This window comes from Protomyctophum bolini, assembly GCF_963924005.1.
Source record: "Protomyctophum bolini genome assembly, chromosome: 8".
NCBI classification, from domain to species: domain Eukaryota; kingdom Metazoa; phylum Chordata; class Actinopteri; order Myctophiformes; family Myctophidae; genus Protomyctophum; species Protomyctophum bolini.
The window spans coordinates 15,043,529-15,070,044 of NC_137869.1; the positions used below are offsets into that span (position 1 = coordinate 15,043,529).

At 45.3% G+C, this 26,516-nt stretch overlaps 1 protein-coding gene across 3 annotated transcripts in view; it reads right to left on the reverse strand.

Moving 5' to 3' along the window:
* Window positions 1–23,315, reverse strand: part of sh3rf1 (SH3 domain containing ring finger 1) — a 74,735-nt gene extending 51,420 nt beyond the window's left edge. For all 3 annotated transcript variants that reach the window (XR_013964452.1, XM_080769341.1, XM_080769340.1), the window contains exons 1-2: window positions 23,100–23,315; window positions 21,074–21,597 (exon numbers count right to left, since the gene is read on the reverse strand). Coding sequence is in view for 2 of the 3 variants with exons in the window: in XM_080769341.1 (XP_080625467.1) it covers window positions 21,074–21,454 (381 nt within the window). In the remaining variant the exon portion in view is untranslated. The remainder of the gene's footprint in view (window positions 1–21,073; window positions 21,598–23,099) is intronic.
* Window positions 23,316–26,516: the final 3,201 nt, after the last annotated feature.

Here is a 26,516-nt window from a genome sequence, read left to right on the forward strand (position 1 = left end):
GATGCAGCAGGAAAGTATTTATTTTTTGTGATTTATTTTTCTTTGAACTGTTGAAAGATACAAGGAAATTATTTTTGGATATCTTTTTCTTTGAACTGTCGAAAAAGAGACAACGAATAAGTATTTGGGATATTAGGCTAATTATTCACGTGGTTCACCAAAATATCATAGCGGAGTAGACTCATCTATTGCCCAACCCTGAGTTCCAGTGACGATAAATGCAAAATATATAATCCAACTTTTAATATGAGATGCTGCCCACTGCTACACAGGAAAATCCTTAGTGTTCATTTATCCATTTGTAAGTCTGATGAAGGGCTGTTGAGGCCCGAAACGTCACTTGCTCTGGTGGCAGCCAATACATGTTCCAGCGTGCCGTGCACTGCAGACGGTTTCTTTTTTTAACTTGGAGTGCACAACGGGTCCATTTAGTTCCATTTGTACACCTGCCGAGTCAAATTGACACTGGGGATTGTACCGTACAGTAGCGGTGGGCGACAGCTCAGAAAGAAACATGCACACAATGTTGAGCACTGACAAATGAGGTGGCACAAATATAGCGTTAAAGAAAATGCAAGGAGAAGCCTGCTTCTAGAACCTAATATTTGTTGTCCTCTTGTCAGACAGTACTGTAGAGAGGACAGGATGGCTGCGTGCATTGTGCCACGAAGAGGACGGAGGAGGATAAGAGCACTGCTGCATTACGCTCTATCCTGAGAACTTCAACCCACCGCCTCCTCCTCCTCCTCCTCGACCCGTCCTCCTCTTCAAGCTCTCATGCATCTCCCAGCCTTCCACCACAACACATTCGGAAACCGCAAGGGGTCAGGCTGAAGTCAGTGAGTGTGTACCATCGCCAAGTTTCCACCCAAAGAGTTGACTAACCGGAAAGAAGAAGGGGGAAAAGGCTTCTGCTTGTTAGGGAGCAGCTTATACTGTAGTTGGGCGAAGTGTGTGTGTGTGTGTGTGTGTGTGTGTGTGGGGGGAGGGGGGGGGGGGCACGTAGGATACTTTACAAATGTCACATTTGTGTTGGATGCGCCGATGCTCGGTGTGAGCTGAATTCCAAGCGGCCGGGTCACATCTCTCTTGGCAGTGCTGGTGAAAGCGTGCAGTGTGGTGGGCTAGCCTTTTGTTCCGTGGGGTCCATTCAAGGAGAGGGGGGGAGCCACCTGCTCTCCGCTGCTGGGCCGGCCTGGAAGTCTTTAGCCACGGAGCCGCCTGCTTGATGCGAACTGGATCGCCCGCTGGCTCCCAGAGGCCCCAGGGGCCGTAAATAAGACCAGCGTGGAGGCTTCGTTCTGGGGGCCCCTTGAAAGCTTTCAGCTGCTTCGCCTTCATCAGAACGCCTGTGAAAAGTCTCATAGCCAAAAGAAGCGTCTTTCATGTCAACTGACATCAGACACACTTTTATACCAGATGTAGAAATCATGGTAGTCAAAGTGATAAAAAGGACACTATATACAACCGTTACCAGCATACACAATAGGGATGTCTGTGATATTATCATCCAATAAATGCGTATAAATAGATGAGGCCACTATACTATGGCATGTGTCTAGAATTATCTGAAAATACTGAACACCGTCCAGCCAATCAGAAGAGTATTATCCGTGGCAATGGTATAAAAGGCCTGAATTGTTTTAAACAACAAAGATTGTCAAAAACTGTGAAAAAAGTATAGCAAAAATAGACCGTAAATCGGCTATTGTCACTGTTTGTCATACGATGATGTTACAAGACAAAACAAATCTGTCGTATGGCAGCGATCCTCATAGCTCTGCTCGTCTCCCTGGGTGTGGGGTATGAGACGAGTGGGCAGAGGAGGAACCGCTGTTTGCATTGGCTGGGTGTCTGAAACACCTCTATATACAGTGGACAAACAAAGCCAGTGCATTGATGCGGTGGAGTGGCCAGCACACAGACAGTGCATTCTGTTCTCCATCTCACAGCAGCACTGTCCATCTCCCACGGACGTGATAAAGCGTGTGTGTGTGTGTGTGTGTGTGTGTGTGTGTGTGCGTGTGTGCGTGCGTGTGTGCGTGTGTTGGTCCCGCTTTGTTTTTCATTTGCAGTGTTCTACCACGCAGTTCAGAAGTAACATCTAACAGACATACTGTATATCATCCTTTCCGCTACCTGACAAAAAAAACTAAAAACTAAAAAACATCTAACTTAAGGAACTGGCTGTAAAGACATCAATAGCTACTTGCTTGTTTTCTTCTCTAGAAAAAAGAAAGAGGTTTGCAGAGCGCTGTGGCCTTAGCAACCCTGTGCTAAACCATTACAGCTAGAGATGCACCGATCACGTTTTTTTGCTCCCGATCCGATCCCGATCATTTGAGTTTGAGTATCTGCCGATCCCGATATTTCCCGATCCGATCACTTTTTTTTGCTCCCGATACAATTCCGATCATTTCCGATAATTCTTCCCGATCAGATACATTTTGGCAATGCAGTAAGAAAAAAAAAGGGACTAAAACGGTTCCGAACTGCCACCCCGTGTCCGAAACGGTTGAGAAATGACAGAGTTACTGTGTGCCGGTCCCTCTACTGTACCCTCTACTGTACTGTACTGGCACACACGAAATCATCATATACAGTTAATATGGGCATGTGTTTGTGTGCGTGTGTTAGGTTGCACACAGGTGGTGAAAAACAACCATGCTGTTTTCATGCTCATACCCAGCCAGCCAGGCAGGCACCCACACACATAAGTCCAAGGGACTGGCTTGCACCACTCAAAAAGTTTATTTATAGCATTATCTTTTATTCTTTTTTTAGCATATATTATTTTATTAGACATTTCTGCCTTTTCATTATTTAAAGGGGGAAAAAAAACCTTATATTGCTATTTTAATGTGCCTCATCATTATGTTCAAGGGGAAAATAATGCACCTATGCGCTCACAGAGTCACACGTGGTGCAGAGTCGCAGCACATGCAGGGAGGAGGGGAGAGGAGGGATTCCGTGTCGCACAGAAACATTTACAAAAGTTTACAATAAAGATCTCTGCATGAGATATTATGCTTATATTATTAGAAGAAGGGTTTCTATCTACAGTCATGGATTGGACATAGAGTATTTTGTTGGGACTTTTCAGACGGAATGTTCTTCTCCTGCTCCGGGTGGACAGAGCAACAACAACGAGTTGTTTTTGCTCTCTCTCTCCCTTTTTAGCACTCAAACAGCGAGTGCAGATGCAGAAGCAGATCTGAACAAGACGGTGCTTAGAAGCCTGTTGATTCGAGGTTACTCCGCTGTGTGTGTCTCTGTGTATGACGATCAATAATTATTCCACCGAGTGGTCTTTACGAGGGCTGGATTCTCCTCATCATCTCTCTCTCTCTCTCTCTGTGGTTCCTTCTTTTTAAAAGTCGCTTTAAGCGTCGGTTGTTTCAGTGCAGCCGCTGCCGCTTGTTGTCGTTAGCTTTCTGCTATTAGCCTACTAGCCACGCAAGTTACACGAACGTCGCCATTCGTCGCCCAATAGCAAATCTACAAGATCACAGCGCGTTGCGAAAGCAACTCTTTGTGAGCTTGCAGATCTGCTGTTTAGGGCCAACGTCACTGTCGTGCAACAAGTTTTCCTAGGAGCAGCAGCAAGAGGCTGTTTCGACTCAGAGGAGGATGTTTTGTTGTTATTATGAACCAATTGTATTAAAAAACAAAACAAAAGACTCGGGAGGATGACTTTAAGACTTATAGATGGTCACGTTTCTTCTGTAACGTTAAATACAATTATGAAATGATTTAATAAAAATAAAAATAAAAAATATTTAATAAATAAATATTTCCCGATATTTTTTTCCCGATCCCGATCTTTTGAAAATGACGTGATCGGGCCCGATCGATCGGGAGGCCGATCGATCGGTGCATCTCTAATTACAGCCTTTCCTCAAACTTTGAACTGGTTCATGTCAGCCTGCTGGCAGAGAGGATCCTGCAGGCTTGCACACCAAGGCGGTCACTTGACTTTACGCACCTTTGGTCTAATATGCCAGGCTATAAAATAAAATAAATAAAAAAGAGAGTTGCATAAACGATAAGTGATATGAATCGCTCTGATGTTATGCATTCCAAGAGTGGGTCCGTACAGACTTGCACGTTTCAAGAAACGAGGCAGGTGGCAACGCAAGCTCCTGCCTGATTTATATTTTGATGTGTGCCGTGTCGTGAACCTGAAAATAGGCGAAGTATAAATCACCCTTTACAGTGGTAGGGTTGTGCTGTCTCAGCCCAGAGACCACTCATTGACTGCAGAGGCAGATGCATGGGCTGGCGCTGAGCTGGCAGACAGCACTGCCTCCCAACAGTCCCAGGCAGGGGCGGTTAGTCATCAACAAACTCCATAATGCCATTAGAGGTTGGAGAAAAGGGGAAGGGCAGGCAGATGACAGTGCTTCCAGAGGGGTCGGTCAAACACTAACCCAGCTAATGAGGTTTCCTTCGTGACACTATCAGCATGGCGATCACACCTTCTGCGCCTCGCCCGGTGAAGGCATGGGTCTGTAATTTCAACACGGTGTGTCACAGGCGTTTCGGCTTGTGTTGTGAATATCCACCTGTGTTTGCGTGGGCCTGGCTGAGCGGTTATGCAACAACGTGCCCTCTCACAGACCTAAAATCAGCCTGTGACTCATTAAAACAAACAAGGCACGGCTGGTTGGGAAGGCTCAGCCCATAGAGAGCCGTGAGTGTCTACAAAATACCTTGAGTCAAGGAAGGTGGGTCCATTTGTCTCTCGTTAAAGAGTGACTGAGAACTTACATGATTGTTCCATTGAATAGGTTTCTGGGGTTTAGGCATAAACAACTCCTTCTAAAACGGGTAGTCCCAATACTTCATTCTGATTGGCTGGTTACCGTCACGTGACCGGTGTAAATTTCACCGATAACCCACTCCTTCAATCACTTTGTATCAAACTGCAGCCTTGTAGCTGAACTGGGGAAGGGGAGCGCTTGATTGCTTTACAAACACATGCCGTGCGTGCGTCTAAGCACCGTCCGGCTCATATGACTGTGAGGCTCCAGGCAGCCCCGTAAATACATCAAACGCTATTCTCCCGTCACATAGGCTACTTGCGGAGCAAAACAAGGAAGTGTTGTGGCTCTGGCTCGCTCGCTCTGGTGGCGCAAAGCGTAGATACTTTTGTGAATTTAATAGTTTTATTAGGTTAATATTGCTATATGTTTGTAACCGTTTTAGAAAAGCAATAAGCCACTCGAGGCCCCAGCTTACCGGGTATTTTACACTGGCTGGGAGGGTAGAAGACCCTCCGCTGCGCGTCGGGTCTGCCTACGCCCACAGCCAGTAAAATACCCAGTAACCTGAGACCTCTCGTGGCTTATTGCTTATTATTTTTTTTGCAAAACAAACATAGCTTTAACATCTTGTTGAGATGCTACTTTTATATTTAAAGGACCCCAAGTCTGTGTACAAAATACAAATGGAACCAAGGTTTTATTTGTACACAGCAGAGTTACAGACCAGGTCCATTTGCTTCCTAACTACCATTCATTAAGCTGGGGAACCACTGGAACACCCTCAAGGACCCCACTTTGAGAACCACTGTGCTACACCAGTGAATGTAGTTTATTGTAGGTTGCAGCTTGACTTAGTTTAGTCACTAGTCAGTGTTGTTGGTTTAAATGTTACAAACATAGATAATAGATAGATAGACATGTTCATTGGCGCAATGCATCAATGCAGTTGCCATAATTGGCAGGAGCAAACAGTGCCTCCTAATGGATATATGACCCATGTAAGGGTATTTAAGTAGGATGCCTTTCTCCACAAGTAGCTATGATATGGTTGTTTTCATCATACCAAACACCTTACATAGATAGTAACGCACGGTGCGGATGGTGTATGCCTATGGTTGCAATGATATGTTGTCCAAACACGTAGCTCAAGAGAAGGAGGGCAGAGGTTAAAATAGTTGTCTCTCAGCTTTTCCACACACACACACACACACACACACACCTTCCTTTCCCACATCAGTTCAAGTTCCACTCAGTTTGTCAAGCAGTGATTTGAAAGTAAACAAACTCAGCACTCCACTTCAGAGTTTGTCTATTTTCAAGGGCCACTGCATTCTCTGCAGGTTCCCATGCTCCGATTTCTCTGATTCCGAACGCTGCCCACTGCCACACCACACATAAAAGCCCTGACTGACCACCCACGGTATAGGGGGGAGGGAGAGAGAGAGAGAGATCCTATTCACTTCCTTGTCAACCACTTGCCATATTTTGCAATGAAATAGCCATTCTACAAACTCACATTTGTCCCAATGCATTGTGAGCTTCTATATCTGCCATAAAAACACAACCATAATAGGCTTGTAGATCTGATATTTTAGTAACGAAGTTCTCAGTCAAGCGTGGGCAAACGCCACAGGCCCTGGGCTCCGTGCCGGATATGGCCCCCACGGCGCCTTGCAGATAGAAGAGGAGGATGTCACTCAGGACAAACAGATAAACTATGTCCCCGGGACCCAAAACACAACTGGAAATGTTATCAGCACACTGACGACAAGGAGCGGGTTCCCCAAAGGTTTAGACTAGAAATACACTGGTTGAAAAACACAGTCCAGCAACAGAACCGGTCCAAGCAGTGAGGAACCAGCGGTGGAAAGTTAGATACTCAAGTACAACGTCATGGTGTTTTTACTTTCCTTGAGCATTTCACACTTATTGATACGTAACTAAATACTTTTTGCTCCACCACAATTATTTGAAAAGTTAGTTGTCTGGTTACTTTAAGAAAGGTTACTTTGTAGGTTTTAGATTAGTAGTACAGCACATACATTAACCAAATGTTATACTTTATTTTTAATACAAGGCCTATATTTTTCTTCTTATATTAGTGGTATTGCTATTTTTAAGTAAAACAGTGCGAGTACTTCTTCCACCATTGTGAGGAACCACAGTCTCTCCTCTGCTCAGCTCATTCAGGGCCATTTGTGGCCCCTGAGGGTGCCAGAGATCAAGGGGTCAAATGACATTGAATCAGCCAAAGTCAGCCCCAGGGATGGGAACTTAGTACTTAAAATGCCACCATGCCAATGGCCCATGGATGACCAATCCTGGCCCCAAAACGAAAATCACAACATGGAGGGTCGGGGGGGTCAAACTGCTCCGTTGGAAGTTATTGGGGGGTGGAGGAGGGGAGGTAAGGTATGAGGGTCAAGTTGGGAATAGAGGTGGGTGGGGCACTGGGGCCACCATGGATGGACATGCTGTCACACAGCTGACAAAACAGTCAAAATAATCTATTCAGAACATACAGTACGTGTCGACATATAGTTAAGCCACACAGCTTAGCTCTGTCATCACGGACCCCCACCTGAAACTATTTTGTGCCAGTTACGCGTGTACGTTTTTTGCTCGGGATACCTTGATACAATGCCTAGGAATCGAAACTGGGAACCTGGCCCAAGTGGGCTCTCCACCCATTCAGCTATGGCATTGTTAAAGTGGTGGAACTGATTTTGATTCACTCATTTTGCTGGGGACCACCTGAAAACTCTCTCAAGGACCCCTGGGGGTCCCCAGACCCCACTTTGAGAACCCCTGGAATAATCACCGCAAAGGACATACAGTACTGTCATAAAAAACAACACACGTTTTACATGAACGTATATCCTTTGTGGTGATGATTAGGCTGACACAATCTAAGCCATAAAATTAGCCAGTCGGAGCAGAAAATCTGTATCAAAAGAAAGATCCAAGCCAGTGGACCACACACGTACACAAGCAGTTTAAAAAAGACTTTGGCTGGTCAGGCCAGCACAGGTGTGATATACTGAGGTAAAAACAAGGTCAGGCCCCCCCCCTGGCTATTGTCATTGCTGTCGGAGCTTGGCAGGGGATGGGACGTGGGGATGAGGGATGCCAGTAAACTGGGACCACCCAGAGTTTGCTGTTACAACAACTGGCAACCACAAGCGGTATTAACACACCGTCACAAACAAAGCACGTACACAAGGCCGGGTTCATGCGATACGCCGCACACGGGAGCGTACACAAGGCCGGGTTCATGCGATACGCCGCACACGGAGCGAGTTACAGGAGTGAACTTTTACACTCCCAATTATGGCTGTGTGATCCTCGGCACATCCAAGCAAACATGAAAAAAGGGGGGCGTCTTCAAGCCAAACTCCGGTTGGTTGCAAGTGACTCTGCCCCAGAGGGCTTCCAGGTGCAGCGGCGCCTCACTGCCTCGCTCTGGCTCACTAGCATCAACACTCAAGCATCATTTATCCTTAGTTGGTGTCCTGTGACGAAAACAGCAGATCTACAGGATCACAGCGCATTGTGAGCTTGTAGATCTGCCATTTTCAGCATGGTACACCGCCCTATGATGGGAGCATAAATTGGGCATCAATGAGGTGCTAGGTGACACCACTTCAGTATTTATGAGCCGCCAAGTGTCAACATTTAAACAGGATACAACACGTCTGTTTTTACAATGTTACAAACTTACCATTTATATTTCTTACAATAGAAATTACAATAACAAAACAAAAAAATGATATCCCATTACTCAACCCCAATACTTAAGACAAAACTGAACATGCTCTGGCTTATTGGATACATCTATACTTCCCAACCCTCGCCTTAAAGCTGACCTTTCCGGGTCTCAAGTGCCTGCTTGCTCAGGGGAGAGATTGAAATTTGATCTCCAGCAAGTAGCACTTGTTGTAAAGCAGTCGTGTCAAACCAGGAAGACACAGGATCTAAATGTCTCTCACTATGGTCACCTTCACATCAGGATCTTTTACTGCGATTAAAAGGTATCCTGCTGCATATTGTCGGAAAGATTCGTTTGGCAGGTGTGAAGGCTCATTCGAATTCTGGTGTGCAGCAAACGAATGCATTCTAGTTTTTTTGCAAAAAAAATGGGTTTCTCTTCACTTCCAAGCACACCCGACTTCGATTCACTGCAGGTGTGAATGCAATTCGCATCAAATAAAGGAAATGAAGGAAACAATGTGGCGGATGTCTGTCTGTGCCATGTGTAAATATGGATGGCGCACTGTCGCTGTGTGTGGGGAGTGGGTACTTAGTTTCTTCATCTCATTTAAAAATTAACTGTAGCTAACGTGTGCATAATATTTTTTATCATATATATATATATATATATATATATATATGTTCATATCGTATTCATTTTACACTGTCTGTCTCCACGCTGTGCCTCCGCCATGTGCCCAAAAGAACAGTCACACACACACACGTGCAGTAACGTCCAGTAAGTATTAATTTTATGTTTTTATCACCATAGATTTCGCTGTTGTTTAAACATCGAACGTATTTATAAAGTGCGGTTCTCTGCTGCGCTTGACGCAACAGTGTGAACGCAAACGCAGCAAATTTAAAAAATGCTAAAATGATGCAACTTCACCACCCAATGGCATCGAGTATACCAAAGTATAGGGGAGAAAATAGGGAGACCAAATACAAAAACCCCACCACACACAAGTCATAATGGTCAGGTACACTTGATTCATACGTGCCAGACGCCAAAGCAACAGAGACCGGGCAGGAATAGAACGATCATGCAAAGTTACAAACACACACAGACAGGGAATAGATGCAAAGAAGGTAGTCAAGGTAGTGGAACAAGTGGGAGAATATGAGCTGGCAGGTAAGAGACGAGACCAGACAAGCCCCGCAGTGTAGAGGAGCAAGCAACAGTGACCTGTCACCACCAATCATGGCATTCCTTACAGCCACACACACACACAGAGAGAGGTTAGAGGGGGTTTGACAAAACTCCTTCTCACTGGTGTCTGGCCTGGAAAATGTTGAAGGCTCTCAGAATCAGACAGACACAGACCCTCTTGCCGGTGAAGCAGTGTTATCCTATAATGAGGGAGACAGCCCAGACTGCACCTTAATCACATGATTATGTCTTCTCATTTCTCTGCCCTGGAATTATGGAAAACCAAGTGTGAGGACCTGAGCAGGGGAATTCACACACACATTATTTACCCAGAGCTTGCACACTGCCGATTCACACTGCCGATCCAAAAATGCCAGATGTGGATAAACTTCCAAAAACTGTGACGAAATCTCAGAAGAGAAGGCATCTGCCACAGTGGCGGGTAATTGTTGAAATGGAAAATTGCTGAATATCTTGGTGGAAAACAGTACAGTTAGCAATACATGTTCAGTGCTTTATTTAACTTTTCTTTTACTGAAACACGCACATATTTTAACTTTAATTCTATAAAGACAGGCTTTTTGTTTAGGATGAAGTGTAAAATACCCACCAACAACTCAAAGTATTACAACTAATTAGAGTGCTCTTGGTAGGCACTCAAGAGATTCTTACTAGCGCCATCGCCGCCATGCCTCATAAATTATACTCCCACGCGCATATACATAGCAATCTACAAGCTCGCATCGATACGCGTTGTGAGCTTTATAGTCTAATTTTGGCACTGTGCACCTCCGTACTACTCAGCAATGGCATGAATCAGGATTTCGCTAGCTATTCCCCCAACTAACTGGCATCTCACCCAAGCCCCCAGAGCGGCTGGCCAATGTTGTAGCCGCCGAGACGTAGTGGTCAAAGCTGGAACTGCAGGTGGCCCAAAATGTCCCTCATTTTGGACACCAAATGTTGAAAAAATGCGGAAGTAGTGTGATCCGGGTGCTTCAAAACGCTACAGAGCAACTTCCATTGAAATGAATAGCAGGGGACGGGGCTGTCGCTCCCGGTCCGCTCTCTATCCTTTAGAACTATGACCTCCCCCTGTGGCACCGGATAATAACTATCAAGGATTAACATACGTAGCACCACAGGGTCCCACCTCAAACTGTGATTATGCCGCCTATCAGCAAGGAACCACCTGCTTTCCCCAAAGGTGTTGTTAAAAAGAAAAAACAGGGACCAGTTTTAAATACTGAGACAACCATGTTGCACATTAAGCAAATCATCTGTACCCTCCTCCCGCACTCCAGACTCCCGACCAGGGGGGCAGTCAGACGGATATTTTGTGAAGCCACTAAGGAAATGAAAGTTCATATAATGGCCTGTTGTGGCGCTCTCATTGGGCTCAAAAAAACCCATAGCCCCATAGAAGTCCATGTATTTGGGCCCAACTTCACCTAGACTGTATTACCTTAATAAACATGGTCATGAATACTTTTTCCTTCCAGTCACTAGTTTAAAGTCTCATTTCTAATGTCATAATATTCTTTTTGGAAAATTATGGTCCCATTTATTAGAAAAATTACCATAAAGTCGTGCATGTTCTGAGGGGCGTGGCTACCGTTACAGTCTATGAACGGGATCCCCCACCCACTCGAGTGAAAATAAAAACCAACGAAGAAGAAGGGGGAAGTCCCTCGTTGTCTGGGCCAGCCAATGGGCCAGCTGGCCTGAACTGGGCCAAAACGGATCTAGAAAGATGGCGACTTCCATTGCAAGGACTGACAGGCTTCATTTTACGTTCACGTTAGACCCGCGGGACGCTTTGTCCATATTTTTTACAGTCTATGCTCCCGACCCACAGTTTGAGAACCACTGTTCTAGGCCATTCGAGCGGTGCATTAATACAGGGGTTCTCAACGTTTTTGGCTGGGGACCCCCGGAAATGCTTTGGCCATGTCTCGCAAACGCCCGCCCCGCCCCCCTCCCCACCACCAATACAAACTGACTGAAATATATCATAAATTTATATTGAAACCAGATATAATCATTAACCCATTTACTGCCATCATTTATTGAAAAATTAGGACCTAATTCACGCCAAACTGACTGAAATATATCATAAATTAATATTGAAACCAGATATAATCATTAAGGAAAGTTTATGCATGCACTGTCTGTGTGTGTACTATGTGAACTCTTAATTTCCATTTCCAGCCATTCAGTTGCAAAAAAAATTACAAAAAATATATATACTAGACCTGTTCGTGCCCGTCGGCCACCGCCCTACTTGAGAACGATGGGCACCTAATAATACCCATTGTCATAGCACCTGTTTTAAGAGTCTGTGTCCCTTTTGTGCCCGTACTGTATATGGAGATCTCTGTATCTGCCTGGCTGCCTGTGTGTGAAGAGGGCAAACTGATTGACTGTGAAAAGTGTACTGGTTAAGTAAACATAATTTTTAGGTGTGGGGTTGCCATGGCAATCAATTGGCTGAGACAGAGGCTGGGACTTGCACAGGTGAGGGGACTTAGGCTCATTAGGCCTTCTGGAGAACCGTGGGTCCGACCGACTCGATACCAGGCAATGTGGGGGTGTGGAATGTGTGTGCCGTCTGTGGGTTCTCGAGTTATGTGCATCACAACCGTACACGCACGCAGACACATGGCGCATTTATAGTAGGAAGGATATACAGTATATATAATTTTATTTTAAAAATTTGAATAGTTTGGGGACCCCCCAAAAGAAATATTTGTCTACCCCCCCCGAGGGGTCGCGACCCTGAGAACCCCCTCATTATTATACACTACAGAGCAAGAAACTGTGTCACACTGCAGCCCATGTCTGCATGCATGGGTGGGCCCTGCTTGGAAATTAATGAAGAACACAGAGAGAAATGTGCAATGTTATGTCAACAGAGAAAATAACACAGGTGACCTTATTGTGAAAACTAAGTCTTATGTGTGGCTTTTAGCAGACTCGCAAGTCGCTCTCTGAACACCTCGCTCAACTGGAGAGACTGGTGACAATCTCCCAGCCTTCGTTGCTAAAACCGGCTGGAAACAATTAAGAGTATAAAAACACTAGGGAATGATGTAGATCTCGGGATCCACATAGAAACGTCTCTTGGACTTGCAGTGGGTGACGTCGTCGTCACTCGTCTAATGCTGTATCTGTGATGTATGATATCTAATCTGGATAGTTTTAGCGTGATCACATTGACAATGACATGAAATTTAATCTTTCAAAAATATACACGTAAAACATGTAAAAGTGAGCCTACTGGCAGTGTGCATACAAGGTTTGGCATTGATCGGTTCAGCAGTTTGCGAGATTAGCTCCAGACATACAGACACACACACGCACGCACGCACGCTGTCCTATTGGGTCGGTGATGTGATTAGTTTCCAATAGTAGGCATAGGTTGGTTAAGGGATCTGCTCTCAACGCCTACATTGAATTTAGATTTCTCCAGACATACTGGGTGGAGAAATGCGAGACTTTTAGGCTGTGCGATTTAAATGACAAAAGGCAGCGACATTATTATTCTGTAAACGTGTGTGACATGCTGTACAAAATAATATAATTATTCATTAGTTCTGAACTTCTGACCTGTGGGAAAAAGTCCACAACATGATGAAAACTGCATTAATTCAGCAGTCCAAAAAGGGTCATCCGGGACCGCCGGCGGTCCGCGACCCACACACACACACACACACACACACACACACACAGGCCCCTTTTCCACCGGGGTTGAACCGGTTCGGTTCTTTCTTCCCGCTAAATATTGAACCAGTTCAGAGTGTTTCCACTGAAAATGAGTTGGTTCCGAACCATAAACGTTCGTTCCCAATGTGAACAACAAAACGGTGGTTCAGCTTTGTAATTGCACGCAGCGCTTTGTGAACCGAGACGATATAAGTGGGTGTGTCAGTGGGTTGGAACTTGGGAGGTCGCAGACACAGTGACACACGCAACAGATATTCGATGCGATCAACCATCTTTGAACAAAAATACGTTTACATTAATTGCCAACGCAAACATGAAACGATCCAAACGTATACGGATGCATCGAGATCCAGAATCCAGCTGAGACTTGCGGGGCGTTATAATAACTTGTAACCTTGACATCACAACCTCGTGGATACTGTTTACATCGGTTTGTGTTGTGCAACACCCTCGGGGCGTCTGCGGGCATGACGGATCCTTCTCCTTTTCAACATTTTGTGTTTAGGTATAATAGCGCCACCAAATGAACCGGCCGTCAATCTGGTTGACCGGTTCGCAAAAAGCACCAAGGTTCGGAACGGCACTGGTTCTGAACCGAAGTTATTTTGGTGGAAGGGGGCCACAGTGTAGGAGGCATTAAATAACAAGTGTTCTGTGGTTCCCAGAATGAGAGTCAGCAGTCAGCGGTGAGAGGAGCAGAGGGCGGTGGAGTGGAGCGGTGGAGCCCAGAGCTGTGTCGACTCACTGTCTAATCAACTGTAATCTCATTAGACCTTTTACAGGCCTGGACGTAGAGGAGGAGGAACTCCACCAACAACCAGGACACATGTGGAAAAACACTGCCTCATAAAGAGAACATTATAGGTGGCACACACACACACCAAGACCAACAGGGGGAAAACTCCCCTGGCACGCAAATGCCCAGAAAGGGGTCACAGAGTCATGGCCGATGGCCTCGTCTCTGCCGAGGCGAGGAAGAGAGGCAGGCACACACACACACACACACCACGCTCGTAGAACGCAGTACCAGTACCAGTAACGCAGTACCAGTAAACACGCGCAGGGACGGAGCGGTGCCGAATTCAAATATCTACTACTTTGCATAACAACAGCTTTAACTGTTTATACCCGAGCGCACGTAGCCTATACGTTAAGCATGCACACTTACAGCAGTAGGCTATGGCTCCAGTATAGGCTACTGCTGCTGTGGTGTTCTGCAGAATCTGCACACAAGAAGAATGCCTCCTCCATCAAAGAACAGATTAATTTGTCCAAAGCAAACTTTTAGTTTCGCTAGTGTGCAGTAAAGATGTTTGTCTGACTATTTTAAGTCTACTTTTGTGTTTGTGTGTCTAAAACTCTCATACACTATTTAACAATAGGCTTAGGCTATGCAGCTGTTCTGTGTGCATGCCGCAATGCGGGCATGCACGCACGGGCATGCGTGCGTGTGACGTTCCATGGTACCAGAAAAATGTATGACCATGACACCACTGCGTGTGTGTGTGCACAGAACAGGACACGATCACCACTGAAGCCTCTGGCGTATGACAGTGTGTAATGAGGTACTGGGCAAGTCGCTTCAAAGTGGCATTACAATATTTTAAGTGTCAATATTTGATAGGAGGTCACATTCTTCTCACTATGTAACTCCATCTTTTATGGATTTAAGTGAAATAAGAGTGTGTGTGTGTGTGTGTGTGTGTGTGTGTGTGTGTGTGCGCACAGTGGTGTCACGCTCGTAGAACGCAGTACCACACAGTGGTACCAGTAATTTTTTGACATGCACGTGCACACGCAGGGACGGAACCAGATGATTAACAGAAACAGGCGAGACAGTTTGGGGAAAAAAAACGTTCTCCCTTGTTACAATACAATAAAAGTAAAGAATATTTTTTTAATCCCAATACTTAAGATCGCGTCTATTAATTTAACAAAATGCTTCCCTGGCTGGCACACAATGTCCAGTGGGGTCACGGTCCGTCCCCTGACGACTCAACCTCCATGGGAAATACAGAGGAGGCGAGGAAGAGAGAAGTGTGAGTGTGTGTGTGTGGAGGGGGCAGGAAAGAATAGGCCTGGACTCGCTAGAAAAACAATCCCAGTGGAGAGCAGTAAGTATGTGCTTGCCAGTGTGCGGGCAGAGAAGAGAAGGCTGTAATGAGGGGGTTCCGTGACACCGGCCGAGGTCAGCCAGACGGCCAGGAAAGGGGGGGGGGGGGGGGGTGCACCGACAACAATATGATGTCATCAAAGAGGGCCGGCGTGACTCATCGACCTCAGACGGAGGGAGGAGCGGAGGAATTTTAATGAGATGCTTTTTTACATGAGGAAGCCATAAACAGCATTCCTCCTTCTCTCGGGAGAAATACATCAACTAACTGAGATGAACTGAGATGATCGCAAAAAAGGGGGGAAAACGCCACAAAGACATTCATCTAAAAAGGGAATAAATTGGACTGAAATCCATTTAACCAAAAGACTCGGACCTAATTAATGGGCTTTGTTTGGCATTCGTTTGCTTGATAGAATGTGCTGGATGGGGAGGTAATGGTGAGGAAGAATAAGATTGAAAGGAGCTATAAAAAGAGCTTGAGAGAGCGAATAGAAGGCGAAAGTATGCCGTTGTATCAAGGCCCTATTATCAGAGGGGAAACAATGGCCTAATTCCATCCCTGAGAACCCAGTTGAGTTTCACCTCCCAACAACTCTACACAAAGACTTGTTCGCACTCTCCGTCTTTCACGCACACACACACACACACACACACACACTGTACAAATAAAACCCTGAGAATTAATTTTACTCAGAGTACAAACAAACAGAGGTTACTACAAATGCACCCATAAGTCTCCATTTTGGTTAAATTTGTAGACTCTCAGAGTTACAGAACAAATGGATGGATTTTACTATGTACTACTGATGGGCCGTTATCAGCGTGAACGTGCTGCATTAACGCGAGACTCTTATCGCGCGATAAAAAAAGAATCGCCGTTAATCTATTCTCAAAGTTGGGTCTGGGAGCTGGGTCTCACTCTGCACAGAGCCTCTGGGTCTGCAGCGGCCAGGAGGCTGTGTGTGTGTGTGTGTGTGTGTGTGTGTGTGTGTGTGTGTGTGTGTGTGTGTGTGAGAGAGAGAGGAGGCAGTCCAGGCGGAGCACTGCGACTGCACGGAGACAGTGCACTCTGTGTAGTCTGTGAGAGGGACAGTAAACAGTCAGCAACACGTTACATTATAGTAAAGAAAGAGGCAGCGATGGGTCCATATCCATAAATTCTGGGACATACATTGCGCAAAATACTGTTAAACATGCATCCTCCTTGCTGTTGTGTGCTAAACTAAATTATCATACAGTACATGCATCACAACCACGGAACCACAAGACCGCTTTGCCACATTTCGTGACTGTGAGAGGGAAACAAGCAACCAGGTCAATGAAAATGTTAACAGGCGAGATCAAGTCAGAAAATCCGACAAACATCATTGTCCAATGTTGTTTTAGAGCAGTGGTTCTCAAACATTTTCATGTCAAGGACCACCAATATTTTAACACACTTGCAGATACAAAGTAGCTTATAATGACTAGACGTGGCAACACTGAACACTTCTACAAACTCACAATATGAAATATAAAAAGGTATTAATAGGCTAGTTGTATTGTTAATATCCCAGGCTCAAGGACTTACTTCTGGCCATTATGTAGGTAGCGTACACATATTTTGAATGCCTTCGGCAGAGTTCAAATGAGCTGTTTTAATCTAGATTAATCTAGATTAACGCAGTGAGATTAATCTAGATTCAAAAAATGTAATCTATGCCCATTGTTCAGCACATTTTCATTATGGTAAACATTAGCGCACATGTATCAGGTTTTAAAAATGCGTCCTAGACTCCACAGCGTGGCTAATGGACGACTGCATTGACGAGAAGGCAACACTAAAACTTTAATGACAGAGAGCCATTATCATAAAGCAGCGCTCGCACAAGGCAGGCAGGCCGGGCTCTGCGGAGGGCCAGAATGATAATTGAAGACATCCAAGGCGACCTCTCTTTCTAATTCTTTTCTGCCCCCCCCCCAATCCCACGACCCCTGATCCCCCCCTGACCTGTCAGACAGTTCCTTAAGGCTTTTTAACCAGGTCCCCTGCATGATAAATGCCACCGTGCTCCTATCTGCTCTGGATCTTTCTGTGAACAGAATACGACGAGGGGGGGACAAAGGGAGGGAAGACAAAACATCCACTGTAACGTGATCGGCGTGGAGGTGAGTCACTGCCCTGAGCCGAGCCCGTTGAGGAGGTCCACACAGCTCAGCCACAGCCCTGCATTGAGCGCCACCCCCCCCCCCCCCCCCCCCTCATCAAAAGACGTGCCGGGGGCCTCCCTGGAGAGTCACATGGTGACAGTGATGGCGACAGCTTGTAGATCGCCTATTTTTGACACCAGTGTACGAAGTATACTAAAAGTATATTTTTTCCCCTTTTCATTTTTCACAGGAATTCGGTTTTAAATACGATACGAAAAAAACGATTCATCAAAAAAGATCTATTGATAGATTTATCGCTAAGAACATAATCGATCAGACTAAAGCTAGTAGCTCACTGCTGCTAGGAGTGGTGGTGGTGAACTGGTGATGGTGGTCGGAGGGCGGGGGGGTTCAGAGTCTTCCGACCCAGGCTACCAGCTTAACATTTTTCCCCTTTGGTTCCAACCGACACCTTTTTACTTAGCACCCGTCACCTTCTGTCGACACTACCCTGCCCTACCCCCCTCCCACGCACACTACCCCCCTCCCACGCACGCTGCCCCCCCCACACACACACACACACACACACACACACACAGTCCCCTCCCTGTGCGTCCGTCACTCCTGACATGCGTTTCAGTCAGTCAGCAAGATCAGAGGGGAGCCGCAACAAAACCCTGTTGTGCATCTGTCGGGCCAAAGCCCCCCCCAGCCCATCTGACCAGCCTTTGACCAGATAAGAGCCTGTAAGAGGGAGGCAGGGGTTTCGGCTGGAATGCAGAATCCAAGAAATTGCTTCGACCCCTCTGGACGCGGGCAAAGGAAAAAACAGAAGGCGTCCACGTAACAATAAAACGTGGTTGGGAGGCAGACAGCACAGTGGAGGGGTGGGGGGGGTCCCAGTGCATAGCTAACACGAGCAGTGAGGCAAGCCATCCCCAAGGAGCAGGACTTCTGTGGCTGGCTGGTGAACTGGCATGGCCCGGACCCAGAAAGCTTTGATCTCTAGCTTTTTAATGTGCTGACATCTTCCACCTGCAACGCCACTGCGTCTCTCCCCATTCTCCCGCAAGCCGGCATAATGCCTTGAGATGGCAGTAAAGTCTATTGGCTATTAGATGGCTATTTCGGCTATTTTTTGTTTTTAAAAACATTCATATTATCGTCACAATCCTTTTGATTTTGTCCATATCACCGAGCCCTATTTTGAATATGAATGCACTCCTGCTCCACTCGTATTCCACAATTACATAGATTCTGGTAAAAGAAGTGTTTTGATTTAAGAGGGCTGTGTGCGTTACAGGGAGAGTGAGTCTAGAGTATAGATCATTGTTGTGTTTTCATCCTACTGACTGCAGAGAATCGTGACCAGCTGTCAATGCTAGCAGCGCTGAGGGACCAAATAATAGAGTAGTCACAAACATGCCCACCTCCCCTGACAAACAGGAGTTTTGTAGCGGAGAGGGAAATTCCACCGTGCCCGCTCCTTTGAAACAACCACAAGGCCCTCAGAAGTGATACCACGGTAAATGAGGCAAGTCCCCCCCCCCCCCCAGTAGCCATTTGCAGCAAGGGCCTGTGATCTTCGTACCTGCATGGCATGGCAGATACATTATCAGCACTTTGACATTCCACTGATCCTGCATGGAAGAAACTTGACATCTTTTCATCTCGGCTGGCTCGCCCTCCTTCCCTTTGTGTCGAGCTGGGCCGGGGCCGCATGGCAACAAGACACAATTTGCCACTGCGTTTGTTTGTTTGTTTTGTACAAGTGAAAAAAGGGCCCTAGTGTGTGTAGGAGTATCTTACAATCGCTGGTTATCAACGTGGTCATAGAGGGGATCCCCCCATCTAAATGATTAATAATTATTATTAATTAATAACCAAAATGGACCCTTACACGTCCGGTAACTCTGTGTACAAATGGAACATGCTTTGATTTGTACACGACTACACGCTCAGAGTGAAACAAATTGCCACTGAGGATTTTACAGTGTACATTGGGGTCTCAGAGAGAGAGACAAAATCCTCTGCCTAAGTTGCTTGGCACCGTGCAAACCCCATAAATCTATGGCTCTGAAAACACCCACACCTAATGCCTTTCATTTACCAGGGAGAACTAAATAACTCCTTTCTATTCAGCCAAGTCCATTAGGTAGGTTATTAATCAGAGAATGCCATTGGACAAGGTCGGATATGAAGATCCACTCTGTCATTGTTTCGCAAATAGATAGACTTGTATTGATACCGCAAGGATGTCCTTGACATTACATTTTTGGTTTGAGCATCACTGTTTGAGAATCTAAGATGCTTTGGAGATATTTACTACAACTACAACTGTAGATTCTATCAAGCATGTTGTTTATTTTGAGCAATACTAGTTTTTGCACTGCCGCCCTTATTATGTTTCCATGGCACAAAGTTTGTGTACCTCTTGGGGTGTCCAGTTTCAGAGAAATCCAGTGGCATGCAGAACAAAAGCCATTTGGATGTCATAACCAGCGCATGGAAGGGAACACAATAAAACACTAGTCCAACACATGTTGTTATCATCAACGTTAGTATCAATGATTTTCAAAACCAACAACTTTGAACACATGACGATGATGAAAACAATTATAAAAGCAGACCTGCGTATTGACTTTCCCAGGGAGGAGTGCAGGTAAAGGAGAAAGAAAAAACATCAGGATTTGCTGCAGCAAAGCAAGAGCTGTCATGACAACAACCTGGGAGCATCAGGCCATGGTCTCATCTTACACGTGGCTGTTCGAAGTACTGTATGCATTGAGCACAACACACCCACACATTTCATGTCAACCTGTGTTTTTCTCTCTGGCTACTGAAAGGACGGAGAAGACGATAATTCCCATTTCCGCATTGGTAAGTCATGCCGCTCTCCGCTTCTTAAACTGCCCTCAATAGATCCAAGCAAACAGCAATTTTCTACTTTGTTGCTCTAGTTAACTGTACCTTATGAATCAGGGCTGCAGCAGCTTAATGCAACTATAGCCCCACCCTACCCATTTCTCACACACCAAGACAAACTGCACAACAACAGAGTCCTTCTCAGTGAAAAACGGACTCTTGGCAGATGCCAACGTCAGCAAACTAAGAAAGCACAGACCCTTCTCTTACATGCTGGAGCCAGGCTGCAAAAAATAGGGAGGAATCATTTGTTGGCTCAACTCACAAATGTTCTCAATCACTGTTGTTCGTAAGACTGGGCCGCTAGTCAGCTGGCTGACTTTATGATCACTATTAACTGTTAATCTGGAGCAAAGACTAGAGGCACCAGTAATGCAACATGCTGATGTTAATCCACACAGATTTACTCTTGTTTTGTTTAAGCTTGACCCCGACCATGGGAACATGCATACACGCTCACTGGCACATTTAAAAAATCACACACACACACACACAGTAGCTACTGACCCTGACTAAGGTGCTCTTGGCCTGGGCCCGCTGAGGCTGTGCTCCTGGGACACCCTGCTCCCTGGGTCCACTGCCCTGCACCCTGGCACCGGCTCCTGATGTACCGTTGGCGACCACCGCAGTCCCAAGTCCGGCCCTCCGGGGTCTCTGCTTGATACCATCCAGCAGCCGCACAAGGAGGATGTTGCTGGGCAGCTCGTCCACGGCACACTCCACCAGCGTGCGGCACTCCGGGCAGCGCAGCTCCCCGCGGGATCCCAGGATGCCTTGCAGACATCGTCGGCAGAAGGTGTGCTGGCAGGGCAGGACCTTGGCCGTGGCGTCCAGCCGCTCCAGACACACCGGGCACTCGAGTAGGTCCAACAGCACAGACTCGTCCATTCTCTCCACGCTGTGCCTCTCTCTCTCTCTCTCTCTACTGCAGCAGAGGAGACATGGCGCTGATAAACGTTTGGGTTTTGGCAGCAGTAGCAGAACTTCACGTCACTCCCATGCCTCGCCTATGGCCATGGCGTCTGCATTATCTGTAAAAGAGTTAAAATATGCTAATCGTTCAGCTGTAAAAAACGAGATAAATAGGTCATTGCCCAGACAGATGGCAGAGGCATTTCTAGACTGTTGCTTTTGATGCCGAGCACAAGAAACATAATCTCACATTTGCATCATTAAAAATGAAACATTACGCAATATTAGTAATCACAACCTGACACAGCAACACAGAACTGTCTGTAACTTTAGTAGTTAGAAAACTGACAAAGAAAACCACATTGCCCACATTGATCTCGATACACAAACACTTGCACTCAAAGGACATGGGATGGAAATGGGCTCTTTGCGCTTAGCGTTTTATCCTTTTCACAGATACTAGGTTGTTTTATGCATAATGCATTGTCAAAAGATATCAAGGAATCAATCCGAATCCGATTATAGCAGAGTTCTTACTTGGTCACAAGATGTGTTCTGAACTTCTGTTCTGACATCAAATGATCAACATGTACACAAACTAGTCAACATAACATGAGATTACAGAATAACGTGGGACAGTAAAACAGGAGTGAAAGCCAGTGATCTCCCTCACACTACTTGACACTTCCCACAGAATGTTGTGTTCACTAGTAGTAAGCCTACCTGTCAGCGTATCTGCCCTATCATTCATGTGGAGTAATGTAACGCAATGTACCAGTAAATTACAGTAATCTAACAGTCCTGAAGTCAATGTTCCTAACAGCAGAGCAAGTGAAAGACAGTGATTTGCCTCATGTCCCACACTGTGGGCCACAGACTAGAGCAGAGGCTATTATGTTCACCAGTAAACCCCCTGTATCTGTCAGCTTGGAACTAATGTATAACAGGAATATAAACGGTTAAACAAGTAATGTTAATGGTTCTGGAAGTAAACATTCCCAGCTCACACAAAAGCATATTCTGGCTGTGTTGGATGGAAAGCTTCAATTTAAACAAGTCGTACTTGTACTCAGTCAGCAGCCAGTGAAACATTGCAGCCAGCATTACATAATACTCCATACGACACTGACTGCACTGTGACACAATGTTGCCTTACTTACTTAATACTTTTTGTTTTGTACTGCAGTAAAGAAAAGCTTGTTTTGCGAATATTAAATAATAACCAAGTAGTTCAACTTTAACGTTACAAGTTCAAGGGGCATTTAAAAGCTGTCTTTTTAAGTAAAGTTAGCTGGCTATGCTAGCGGGCTAACTTTGATAATGTGTAATGTTTCAAAGTAACGGGAAGAAACACTTTATTCATTGTCGGGTTTAAAGTTGATAAAGTTGTTGTTGAGACTTCACTTATCGATAGTATCGCGATATTAGTGCTATTGGTCGCTCGCGCTTGCCATAAAAAAACAGATCTTCAAGCTAACAACGCGTAGCAGTGCGACGCGTTGTTAGCTTGTAGATCTGTTTTTTCTTTTCTTTTTTTTATTTGCCCGTCCGCTACTACGAGTGGCTGCCTGGCTGTAATAGTGTTAGCCCCGCTAGCTGCAAAGTGCTGGCGGATACTTACCACAGTCCTTCTCGCTGCTCTCTTTCTGCTGGTTTTGGTCCTCTATAGTGGGTCGTTTTGTCTTCCAGGACCCTGAACACTTTTAAGAAGAACCCTTTAATCAATTAAACACTTCCAAGTCAATGTAGGGAAACTGTACAGAGGAGGAAAAGCTGCTGCTGTGTCCGCTGTGCTCCTCCGCGGCGGTGGAGCGCCATGTCGACTGTCTGACTCACTGGTTGTATGTAGTAGTGTACTAGTGGTGCTGCTGTGGGGTTGTGTTGATGGACTATGAGAGGAGGAGGAGGGAGCGACGTCCCTCCCTGCCCCTGGTCGGGAGGAGGGCGTCGATTGTCGGATGATGTGTCAACAATATATCCCCCCACCCACCCCCTCTCCAGCGTGCGCACTCGCACGCGCGCGCGCACACACACACACACACACACACTGAAAGGGATTAGTGGGAATTTCATGGAACATATAGACATTTTAATGTTTGAATCTTCATACAAGTGGTCGATTTGGTCCTTTCTAATAGCCTAATAATAATAATAATGTTTTTGAAACTGCCCATCAATTAAATTATTGTCATTGACATTTCCGAACCCTCCTCTGAAACACAGAGTAGACCAAAATGTGCAATGATTGCAATCTTATAATGAGCATTAGATATGAAGACTAGGAACTGTATATCGTGTGTGTGTGTGTGTGTGTGTGTGTGTGTGTGTGTGTGTGTGTGTGTGTGTGTGTGTGTGTGTGTGTGTGTGTGTGTGTGTGTGTGTGTGTGTGTGACTGTGTGTGTGCGAGCGTGTGTGAGTGTACATTCGCACAGACACACGCTCGCACACACACACACACACACACACACCATTCATATGTACATAGATTATACACACATACATAATAGAGGTGGGGCTGCTTTCATTACAAAGAATCTGAGATAGAAAAGACCTTTCACCCATTAGCAGCAATAGGCTCAGCTGCGAGTGAAACCATAAAAAGGATGTGATTTACATTGATCTCACTCAGAGGATGAGGCACTTTGACAGAGAGGGCGAGGAGCCGAGGCGAGGAAGAAAAATGAGCAATAAAGAGTAGATTTATATGGAGGTGGCCCTCTTCTGTCACCAGCGATCCTGTGTAGGAGCTGGCAGGAGCTCTGCGCTCATATTTCATCTGTAGGCGCACTGCTATGCCCACCCCCTCCTCAACCTCCACACAGAGCCAATAACCCCTGCCCTCTTTTCATGCATGACCCCTGTGTACTGCCCGACAATCCCATTGTACACAATCATGTTTCGTGAGAGGTAGCAATTATTGTTTTGTTATGCAAAAAAGGCAACATGAGTGGTAATCAGTTTACAATTACAACCATTCACTGAAAATATTATTCAATTTCACACACACACACACACACACACACACACACACACACACACACACACACACACACACACACACACACACACACACACACACACACACACACACACACACACACACACACACACGATGGCAGTGACAGCTGCAGTATTGCCTATAAACAGTAAAGCGGAAAGCAGAAGCAGAGGACAATTTTCTCCTGCAGGGATCAAATCTGACAATTTAATGACAGCATAATGTCCTCTCTTGTAGAGCAGCCTACAGCCAGCATCACAGGGAACACTGTTGTCAGGGAAAACGTGACAAACACTGAAGGAGCTAATACAAATAAATAGAAATCAATACATGTCTTGTGTACAGTTATTAGAGCCGACTCCTATGCAATAACATTGTTCACAATAGGACGTCACACCACCATATAAAGAATCAATCAATCCAAAAATGTAAAATAGCAGATCTGCAAGCTCCCAATGCGACTCGTGAGCTTGTAGATCTACAATTCTTCTGTTATTCGTCGTATGACAAAGTATATAGGGCTTAAGTGTAAAGTGTATAAAAAATACCGGTGGCTTAATTGATACAGGTGTAGGAGAAAATCTGAGCATTTTATCTCATTTGCATTCTCCAGATAAGACTTGAAGACTTACTACCTCCAGCCCTGAGGCGAACCGCTTTCAAATGAGATCAGTACACCTCGGTTGAATGTCAATGAATGCCTCCCAGATAAATTGTGAACACCTGCATCTGTGGTGGGCTAATTTTTCCTTTGAGAGCTGAGATCAATCCAACTACAGGCGACCTTCTGGGGAATTCTAACCAGGAACAAAATTAATTTCATCCCTAGGATTATGTCAGCACTCAGCAACAAGGATGTGTGGGAGAAAGAAAGTATTAGCCATAATCCATGTCTGATCTGTCTCTTGTCCTCACAGTTACCTTTCATTTGCAGCACAGCTGTTAAATCCTACTCGTATAGCCTGCTACAAGGGGATTTTTTTTTAAACAAAGCACAAGACATACTTTCCCATTGTGAGTACAGCCGAAATCAGGTCTCGCCTAATTCATATGAATAATTGCTTTACTTTCTTGCTGAAATACTAAACACTGATCCTGGATTCATTCTGGTAGTAATCCCATTTGAATGGGAAAATGAAAAAACCTAAGAGACTGAACCTAAAATACTGCCATGTACCGTACCACATATTGATCCAAGTAAGACGTAAAACAAGACCCCTGGGAGACAAAACAAGCCCCCCGAGAACTGACACATGAACAGGCTAAAGCCAGTCTTCATGTAAATGTCTCTCATCTACGAAATTGAAATTCACTGCCGAACATGGCACTAGGCTTAATGCAATTCAAATTAGAACTCCAACAGCAGACAAATACAGTATGCATCTGCGCTATAAATATATTGAATGCATCGCTTTGCTGCGTACGGTTGATTGGTGCTGTGCCATACAATGTTTTTCAGTTCACCCCACTCAGTTTATAGTTACTTAATACAATACACTTTAAATCAAATTACAGATGACAAACTAGAAAATATCTTCCGTTTTCTTTATAGGAGCGGTAACTGCAGTTAGTTATGGTTGAGCTCAGAGCAGGACAAGAGGAAATGCAGCCACATGTCCCCAGGCCCCCAAATCAAATAAGGTGGAGGAATATTACAGGTCTTCCTGGTATTATGACAGAATGGAGGTTTCTATACATAAATCTGGGTCTCTCTTTCTTCAAGTGTGCAAGAGAAGCATTGTTAGTACTGCCATACACAGTATCTGCCGTACACACCATTTTAGCCTGTGCAGAGCACATTAAAACACAGCATTTCTAGTCTTCCAAATTGGTGCCACTATTGTCGGGGAATATCATTATAGATGAACATATATTTCTTTCAAAAATAACATTTCTACATGAAATGGGGCATACGTGCTTAAGGCAGCTACATGTATAATATACCCATTAGTTTGATGAGTTGTATAGCGCATGTAGAAACAGCATATACTAGGTTTCTTTAAAAAGTGTTTATTACATAGAAACTTTTACAATGTTTAA